The sequence below is a fragment of the Nicotiana tabacum genome, chromosome 6 (genome assembly GCF_000715075.1).
Source record: "Nicotiana tabacum cultivar K326 chromosome 6, ASM71507v2, whole genome shotgun sequence".
Classification (NCBI taxonomy): domain Eukaryota; kingdom Viridiplantae; phylum Streptophyta; class Magnoliopsida; order Solanales; family Solanaceae; genus Nicotiana; species Nicotiana tabacum.
The window spans coordinates 192,703,180-192,713,836 of NC_134085.1; the positions used below are offsets into that span (position 1 = coordinate 192,703,180).

A 10,657-nucleotide genomic window follows, 5' to 3' on the forward strand; every position below is an offset into this window, starting at 1 on the left:
AAAACTTGAAAACCCTCTTGGTTTAATTTGAAGATTTGAGGGTTGAGTTGATGTCGGATTTTAGTAAAATTGGTATGGTTGGACTCGTGGTTGGATGAAGTTTCATATTTCGTAATTTTTGTCGGGTTCCGAGACGTGGCCCCACAGGCAAATTTTGAGTGCAATTTCAGATTTTTAATGGAAAATGTAGAATTTCATATAGAATTAATTCCTATAATTTTTATTAACTGAATCGAATTATTGTGTCTAGATTTGAGGCATTCGGAGGTCGATTTGAGAGACAAAGGCATCGCGAGCTAGAGGATTAGCCGGTTCGAGGTGAGTAATGATTGTAAATGATGTCCTGAGGGTTTGAAACCCCGAATTTGCACATCATAGTGCTATATTGAGGTGAGACACGCGCTAGATGATGAGCGTGGGGTCTTTTACTACCGGGGATTGTGACTTGGTCCATCCCGATTGATGATTTTACCGCATATTTGATTGAAACTTATTTGTTATCATCATGATTTGGGCTGATTGCCATACTTTGGCTTCGTGCCAATTATTTGAATCCTTTGAGAATTTTTATCACTATTTTTCACTGTTTTGACTTATATTTAAACTCAGTCCTGTTGATAATTATTGTTTTACAAACTCAGCCGCTTTTATGCAGATTTGAAAACTCAAATGATATTTCTAAATGGTATTTTGGGCTGAGAACTACTGTTTTACAAATGTCCGAGAGGCTTATGATGATTTTCGGACGGAGTGAGGCCGAGGGCCATATGTGAGGATATGCTGAGTGATATGAGGCCGAGGTCCTGAGATACTATTTATGCCACGAGGTGGCTTGAGTGATGTGAGGCCGTGTGATATGAGGCCAATGGCTTGAGATACTATTTATGCCACGATGTGGCTTGAGTGATGTGAGACCGAGTGATATGAAGCCGAGGGCCTGAGATACTATTTATGCCACGAGGTGGCTTGAGTGATGTGAGGATATGCTGAATGATGATGCCACAAGGTGGCTTGATATAGCGCTTGGGCCGAAAGGGGTCCCTCCGGAGTCTGCACACCCACAGTGAGCGCGGGTAGCCATTGTTCTGAGTGATTGATACTATGCCCGAGGGGCTGATATGAGTGATTGTGAGGTAGCCCAAGAGGCTGATACTATTTTGAGAGTGAGCCCGAGGGGCTGTTACTGTTCTGATATTGAGCCCGAGGGGCTGGTATTGTTCTGATATTGAGCCCGAGGGGCTGGTTCTGTTGATATTATGCCCGAGGGGCAGTTTGTTGTACATGTTTTGCCCGAGGGCTTTTACATTTCTATCATTTTTGTTACTCACTTGTAAACTACTTGCTTTACTTGTTGGAAAAAGGGATTTTCACTTGATTTCTCACTACTTTACTGTTTAAAGTGATTTTACTGCTTCAGCATGGAATGCCTTGTGTTTTTGCGTGATTTCTTGCCTTCAGTCTTTATTTATTATTATTACTCGCTAAGTCGGAGTATTCACATTACTCCCTGCACCTCGTGTGTAGATTCAGGTATGTTTTGGCTGATCGGAGGCAGAGTCATCAGGGTTTAGCAAGGTAGCTGCCGGCGTTCGCAGCACTGCTTTTCTCTCTCCTCATTTCATTAGTCTGTATTTCTACACTCCAGGCTTTCAGTTGTATTTATACCCTAGTAGATGCTCGTGACTTGTGACACCCCGGTTAGGGTTGTGTCGGTTGTGCTTCCGTTAATTATATCATTAAATCATATTTAAACTGTTTATTAATGTTTAACTATTTTTGAAAAGGCGATATGGGTTTGTTGGCTGGCCTTGTCTTCACGAGAGGCGCCATCACGATCGGAGCGGGTTTTGGGTCGTGACAAGTAATCTCTTTTGTTGGTATAGTTGATGAAGCTCGATAGCGTTATAATATTATTCTCAATTTTACTACATGCTTGACCTAAAACTTTCTAATTATATTTCTATATTGTGCTGGAATATTAGTTTTAATTAATTATTATCACTTCTATCTATTTATTCTCCAAAGTTAGTTATATGTCAATTTTGTAATTCTCAAGCAAAATTAATATACGATAACCATTGGGTAAAATAATAGAGTGAGAATAATTCTTTTTAAGCTATCATTCCAAGTTTGTAATCTTGCTTACTTCCATTCTAATTCTCACGGAGGAGTTGTAGTTGGCAAGATTATTGATTTTTAGTAAAAAGTAATCGCAAGAGGTTTTTGCTATCTTTTAGCACAATTCAGGCAAGAAAATTATTCCGGTTTAATCGTCACAAGTAATATATCAATTGATTTACATAACCTCGCGGAGTGTTGTTAATTGATTATTTCCGAGTGAGCAAAATATAATTGTATTAGCATTAAACAGTTATCCCAAAGAGAAATATATGTAGAAGCTAAGATTTTATTATTATCACGCTATCGAGTAAATTCAATGATTCCCAACTCTTTTTAAATATAAATCTTCTGAAAGTTATTTAGTTTCAACTTAAGCAATTTAAATTTCAACAAACAAAACTTCATCAATTTGATTCTCTCAAATAGTAGTAAGAACATTATAAGTTTGTAGCTAGATTCTCCAATCTCTGTGGGACGATATCATAAACTATACTAGAATTGGATAGAGTACGAGTAGCAAAATCTTATATGCATTGGCCTCGTCAAATTTTTGGGGCCGTTGTTGGGGATTGGCACAAGTCTACTTCAGACTAATTATTTTGTTACTAATTTGGGAACTTACTATTAGTATTATTATCCTTGCTTTCAATGTTTACTAAATAATACTACTATTATTTTTACTATTACAAGTACTAACATCTTATACAAGTGTTATTATCATTTATCCTTCTTATCATCATTATAGCATAGCAGTCACTATTATTAATACTAGTACTATTTGTAACTATATTCTGTATTAGTATTGTATTATTATTTTCCATCGTTAGTTACTGTGACTACTAACTGATTTCGTTTACCATTTGTTTTCATAACATCTATTGCTAATTGGTACTAATATAATTACTATTATCATATACTACTGCTATTGTTGTTGTTGTTGCTCATGCTGTTGTTGCTGCTAATAGTAGTAGTAGTAGTAGTAGTAATAATAATAATAACAACAACAACTACTACAACAATAACAACATTATCATACTACTATTTTTATTTGATCGCTTATTATTTTTGTCATCTTTGTTGTCCTTGTTATTAATCACTTTCTTTTAATTATTTTCTTCTAAGTACTACTACTACTACTACCCTTTTAGGAGTTAAGTTCAATTTTTTTTTGAATTTTGAGGAGTTTATGACCCGCTCATCTATAAAAGAGTTGGTCAATTACGATCCTGAAATTGAAAGATCTCTTCGATTGAGCAGGAAATGATAAGCATTATCTTTCCAAAGCATAGCTTGTGAAAGTATGGAGAATCAGGAAGTAGAGAATATCAACTCACGCGAAGTACCACCATCAGTCGAAATAGAGGATCAATTTGATGAAGTGGCGCCAAGGCCGGCAAACAAAATCCTAAGGGATTATGCTAGACTTGACCGCTTCAACTGTGAATCTAGTGTCAGAAAACCTCCAGTGGCAGCCAACAACTTTGAAATCAGGACTGGCCTGATTCAAACAATTCAACAGTCTTGCATCTTCACTGGAGACGCAAGTGAAGATCCACACAGTCATTTAATTGACTTTTTGGAACTTGTTGAAACAGATAAGTATAATGGAGTACCTCCTGAAGCTATCAAGTTAAGGCTATTTCCTTTCTCTTTAAAAGGAGAAGCCAAGACTTGGTTGCGAAGTTTGCCACAAGGTTCCATTACCGCATGAGATCAAATGACTCAGAAATTTTTAAACTAATATTTTTCCCCTGCTAAAACTACAAAGTTAAGACAAGACATATCTAATTTCTTGCAGACTGACACAGAGTCAGTTTATCAAGCTTGGGAAAGGTTAAAAGCAATGTTAAGAAAATGTTCACACCACGATATTCCTGAACATATGCAATTATATATTTTATATTATCACGGGCTAAAACCCTCTTCTAGAAATGTGATAGATGCAGCTGCAGAAGGTTCAGTAATGGGAAAAACAACAGAGGAAGCATTGAAATTGTTGAATGAAATTTCTGAGAATGCCATCCATTGGCCATCTGAGCGTATAATTATCAAGAAGGCCGCTACAGTAAATCAGGTTGCTGCTTTAAATACACTAACACAACAAATTGTTTCTTTGGCACAAAAGTTTGAAACTTTTCATGTGAATACACAACAACCAAGTCAATCTGAGGCTTGTGACATGTGTAGAGGAAATCATCAGAACCATGAATGTCAAGCAACCAATCACAATGATGGACATGTCAATGCCATCGGTTACAAGCAGTATCCTTTTGGAAGTCCAATGGCACAAAAATATCCAGGATTTCAATGGAGCAATCCAAATGGTGCAGAGAACTCTCAAAGCTTCCAGAAGCAACAAATACAGGGTCCACCCGGATACCAGAATCCAAACTATGGTCAATCAAACTTTAGACCTTATCAACAAGCAGGACCCTATCAGCAAAGGCCTCAACAAGCTCATTTAAGTCTTGATAATCTTTTGTATAAGTATATTAAGGTCATTGATGAAAAGATGGAGAGCCAAAATTCATCCCTCAAAAATCTGGAAATACAGTTGAGCCAATTGGCAGCTCTTGTTTCAGAAAAGATTCAAGGTCCCTTACTAAGCAATGTAGAGAAAAACCCAAAAGAGCACCTTAAGGCCATCACCTTACGATCAGGTAAGGAGCTTGATGAATCCTATGCAGGCCAGTCAAAACAACAGGTAAACAACGGTAAGAATGTTAAAATACCCTCTGAACCATCCGAAAAGAATGAAGTCAAGAAAAAAGAAGAAAAAAATATTAAAAAATTGACTCCTCTCCCTGTGACTATTCCCTTTCCAAAAAAATGAAAAGAGAAAAGCTTGACAACCAATTTGCAAAATTTTTGGAGATTTTAAAACAAATTCACATCGGTATTCCTTTTACTGATGCTTTGTTACAAATGCCTTCATATGCCAAACTTTTAAAGGAAATTTTGTCAAGTAAAAGAAAATTAGAAGAATTTTTTGTGGTAATGCTTATGGAAAAATGCAGTGCTATACTTCAAAATAAGCTACCATAAAAACTTGGTGATCTAGACAGTTTTACAATTCCATGCACTTTGGGATGTGTATATTTGAAAAAGCACTTTGTGATTCGGGAGCTTCAATAAATTTAATGCCATTTTCTATCTTTAAAAAGTTAGATCTTGGTGAAATAAAAGGCACAAGTGTTTCTCTTCAGTTTGCAAATCAAAGTACTAAGAAACCTAAGGGAATAATTGAAAATATCCTCGTAAGAGTAGATAAGTTTGTTTTCCCTGTAGATTTTATAGTACTTGAAATGAAAGAATGTCCTAATAAACCAATAATTTTAGGTAGACCATTTCTTGCTACAGGAAGAGCAATTATAGATGTTCATCAAAGACAATTAATTTTAAGAGTTGATGAAGAAAGAGACATATTTGATATGCAAAAGATACTAAGATATTCAGGAGATGAAACATCATCTTCATGTTTTTCAATTGACATGATTAGTTATCTTACATATGAATTCAAAGATGATCAATTAATTCCAGATTCAATGGAAAGATGCTTGATCAAATCAGGCACCACACAGGATGATGATCCCACCATTAGAAGAGAAGCTGAAATATTGGACAAAGATTTAGAAGAAGAAGAAGAGATGAAATCCGGAAAAGTTCAATCCCTTCTCATTTGAAATATGTTTATCTTGAGCAAGAATTATTTCCAGTAATTATTTCATCTTCTCTTACTGCAGAAAATAGTTTGATTAAAGTATTAAAGCACACAAAGGAGCCTTGGGGTGGACTGTAGAAGATATTAAAAGGATTAGTCCGGCTATTTGTACACACAGAATCCTCATGGAGGATAGCTACAAGCTGATAGTCCAACCACAAAGAAGATTGAATCCAGCAATGCAGGAAGTAGTAAAAAAAAATCGTAAAGCTGTTGACAGTAGGTATTATATACCCCTTTTATGACAGCCCGTGGGTAAGTTCCGTTCAGGTAGTACCAAAGAAAAGAGGTATGACAGTTATAAAAAATAAAAATAATAAGCTCATACTTACCAGGACTGTTACAGGATAGATAGTCTGTATTGATTACAGACGTCTCAATGATGTCACTAAAAAAGATCATTTTCCTTTGCCATTTATTGATCAAATGTTGGAAAGAATTGTAGGATATGGTTTTTACTGTTTTCTTAAAGGCTACTCAGGATATAATCAGATACCAATCGCACCAGAAGATCAAGATAAGACAACCTTCACATGCCCTCATGGAACATATGCCTACAGGAGAATGCCATTTGATAATATCATTAGAAGGTGTGTACCCGAAGAAGAGATGAATAAAATTCTATATCACAGTCATGATGGAGCAATTGAAAGACATTATGCAGCTAATCGAACAGCTTTTAAAGTTTTAGAAGTCGGATTCTTCTGGCCCACACTCTTTAAAGATGCCCGAGCATATGTAGCACAATGTGACAGGTGTTAGAGAACATGTAATATCACCAAGAGAGATGAGATGCCACTGCAATCAATACAGGTATGTGAAATATTTGATGTTTGGGGAATAGATTTTATGGGTCATTTTCCTTCTTCTCACTCTTTTGAATATATCCTTGTGGTTGTGGATTACGTGTCAAGATGGGTTGAAGCAATCCCCACAAGAAAAAATATTGCTCGTACAGTGTGTAATTTTCTTAGAAAAAATATTTTTACCAGATTTGGCACACCGCGAGTCATCATTAGTGACCAAGGAACTCATTTCATCAATAGGTAATTTTCTGCTTTACTGTCAAAATATAATGTGCCTCACAAAACAGGAATACCATGTCATGCTCAAACTCAAGGGCAAGTTGAGGTTTCCAACCGCGAGTTAAAAAGAATTCTTGTAAAAACGGTTGGAATCTCAAGAAAAGACTGGACTTTAAAATTAGATGATGCATTATGGGCTTACCGAACGGTTTTCAAAATGCCAATTGGAACATCTCCATATAGATTAGTCTTTGGAAAAGCTTTTCATTTGCCCGTAGAATTAGAACATAAAGTTTTTTGGGCATTGAAAACACTGAACTTTGATTTAACCTCCGCTGGTAAAAAGCGATTTATTCAGGTTAATGAATTGGAAGAACTGAGATTGGGAGCCTATGAAAATGCTAAAATTTTAAAGAAAAGACAAAAATATGGCATGACAAGTTGATCCAACCAAAGAGTTTCAAAATTGGAGATCAGGTACTTCTTTACAATAGCCGACTCAGGTTATTCCTAGGAAAACTAAAATCCAGGTGGACGGGCCCTTACAATGTTATAGGTGTTACTCCATATGGGGCAATTGAAATTCAGAAAAATGGAGGAGACAAGTTTAAGGTAAATGGTCACAGGCTAAAATTGTACTATGGAAGACATTTTGAACAACATCCATCGATTACTTTGATAGACTGATGAATTCTACAATTAATAAGTCGAGCTGACGACGTTAAACTCAGAACTAAGATACAAAACCCGTAGCCATTGAGGGAGAAGCAGTGGAGCCTCATAAGCCCGACATAGATTTGGGTAATTAAATGCTTAATCAATTAATCTGGTCAATATCCATGTTATTGTACAACCAGAACATCTCATAAAGGCCTCTACAACAATAGAGTCACCTGTGCAGGAGTAACTCCATGGTGATCGGTATGCCTAAGTAACTGGTTGATTAACCATTTAATGAATCAATTCAAAATGTTGGCACAGGTAAATTTGTTGGTTTATATTTAAACCAGAACCAAATGACTGATAAGGTCTTAAATTAGTCAGTCTATTACATATAAAAACATGTGTTGTCACACACTCTTTCAAGTTTTTTCTTCTCTCTCCCTATATATATATATATATATTTCTCTCTCTCTCTCTCTCTCTCTCTCTCTATATATATATATATATATATCCATCTTTTATTTTATTCTTAATTGTTGTTCTTGTACAATATTAAAGTTTTAAAGTAAAAGTTTACATATTTTTCAAACATAATTTTTTTCATTTATGCCATATAACTTCCAAGTTTGTGATTTTATTTTTGTGAAGGCAAGAACGAGTATCTCCAAATTTGAGAAAGTGTTGGAATTGAGAAGCATTATGATCTCAATAGGTAGAATCAATAAAAGTCTGCTAGAACTTGCCCCAAATGTCTATCAAAGCGAAATTCTAGACACCACTATTTTTAGAATGAAATTAGGCTTCCTTTGACACCTTTTTTAGCCTATCTATTTTTAACCACAAATATTTATATTTTACCTTTTAGCACCCAACTTTGAGCTCAAACAAAAAGAGAGGGATAAACCAACTTTTATTGATACACCATATTGGTTTACCTTACAAAAAGATTGATACTACTCTTTCCGGCTATAGTTGAGCAAAAATAATTATTAAAGCAAGCGATGAAGGAATACTTATGGAGTAAATATTCTATTTCACTCTTAAAAAAAAAGAGAGGAAAACAAGGTGTATATACCTGTAAAATAAATTATTGGTTCAAGAAGCTTGAATTTAAGAAATCTATTGAGAGAAATGATGACTTAAGTGATATTAATTATGAAATTGGAGACCGGGACCTTTAGCCCAATCTCTAGAGTTATTTTCTTATGTTGAGTTGTACATAGTTACTTTGATAAAATAATCGGCTCTCATAATAAAGCTGGATGGAACAAAGTCACTACAAATATATCATTTTACCTTACCAGCATTAAGCCTATCATTACAAGACTGAAAAAGTCCTAAAATAATTTTAGAAATTAGTGTTGATTCTACATTAGTGGAGACTGACATGAAGGGCAAGCCTATGGACAAAATTTGAGAAACTCGAAATTGTAATCATAATGTTATCAATCTCAAAAGGTTCATCAAAAGAGGAGTTGAAAGTTTTTGGCAAACAAAAGCAAAAGCAGAAACAAGGTATAGATTTGGCGACTTGAAAAATTTATAGGTTTTGAATTTTATGTGAAACTTTATTTTTTTACTTTTCTACTCTACAAGAAACAACAATTATTAATAAAATTACTGCCTCGAGGACGAGCAATTATTCAAGTGCGGGGGAGTTTGATGACTATAAAATATTCATATATTATATACTTAAAAATAAATTATTTTAAATAATATATATATATATATATATATATATATAATATGTCAATTATCTGTATTTTCTAATAGTATTTTGCAGGAAATAAAAATATCATGATAAAACAAATAAAGGAATAAAAAGAGACGCACGAGGCATCATGGCAAAAGAAGCACGACGCATCATGGCAATAGAAGCACGATACATCATGGCAAAAGAACCACGAGGCATCGTGGCACCTTATGAGATTTGATTTCTATAAATAGGATGTTTGTGTTGAAAGGGGGAGGAAGATCATATGTGCCTAATTAACAACTTTTCTCTAGTTTTGGTCTTTGCTTCTTTCTTTATCTATTTCATATTATCTTGTAGTCTTTGAATTTTCTAAGAGTATTAATAGTATTTTAAGAATTTCTTTCTTTGTGAGATTTAAATACTCTATAATGGAGTAATCTCTTTTGTTGGGATAGTTGATGAAGCTCGATAGCGTTATAATATTACTCTCAATTTTACTACATGCTTGATGAGAAACTTTCTAATTATATTTCTATATTGTGCTGGAATATTAGTTTTAATTAATTATTATCACTTCTATCTATTTATTCTCCAAAGTTAGTTGTATGTCAATTTTGTAATTCTCACGAAGCAAAATTAATATACGATAACTAGTGGGTAAAATAATAGAGTGAGAGTAATTCCTTTTAAGCTATCATTCCAAGTCTGTAATCTTGCTTACTTCCATTCTAATTCTCACGGAGGAGTTGTAGTTGGCAAGATTATTGATTTTTAGTAAAAAGTAATCGCAAGAGGTTTTTGCTATCTTTTAGCACAATTCAGGCAAGAAAATTATTTCGGTTTAATCGTCACAAGTAATATATCAATTGATTTACATAACCTCGCGGAGTTTTGTTAATTGATTATTTTTGAGTGACCAAAATATAATTGTATTAGCAATAAACAGTTATTCCAAAGAGAAATATATGTAGAAGCTAAGATTCTATTATTATCACGCTATCGAGTGAATTCAATGATTCCCAACTCTTTTTAAATATAAATCTTCCGAAAGTTATTTAGTTTCAACTTAAGCAATTTAAATTTTCAACAAACAAAACTTCATCAATTTGATTCTCTCAAATAGTAGTAAGAACATTATAAGTTTGTAGCTAGATTCTCCAATCTCTGTGGGACGATATCATAAACTATACTAGAATTTGATAGAGTACGAGTAGCAAAATCTTACACGCATTGGCCTTGTTTGTACATCGGGTAAGCTCTAGACCGAGATTGACAATGAGTTGGAGCTTGTGTTGCGGGACTAGTGGGTGTTTCATCTAATTCTTCTTCCTCATTTTCTTTATCCTCAATAAAAATATCATTGCCAATTTGTCTTTGTAATATTTCATGATCTAGTTGTTCTCCGAAATTAATATTATAACATGCGGGGGT

General features: G+C 34.4%; 1 protein-coding gene across 1 annotated transcript; it reads left to right on the forward strand.

Moving 5' to 3' along the window:
- Positions 1-3,421: 3,421 nt before the first annotated feature.
- LOC142182253 (uncharacterized) lies at positions 3,422-5,804 on the forward strand. The gene is made up of 3 exons (XM_075256409.1): positions 3,422-3,815; positions 3,930-4,825; positions 5,286-5,804. Exons 1-3 carry the CDS (start codon positions 3,422-3,424, stop codon positions 5,802-5,804), a joined length of 1,809 nt encoding a protein of 602 aa, XP_075112510.1.
- Positions 5,805-10,657: the final 4,853 nt, after the last annotated feature.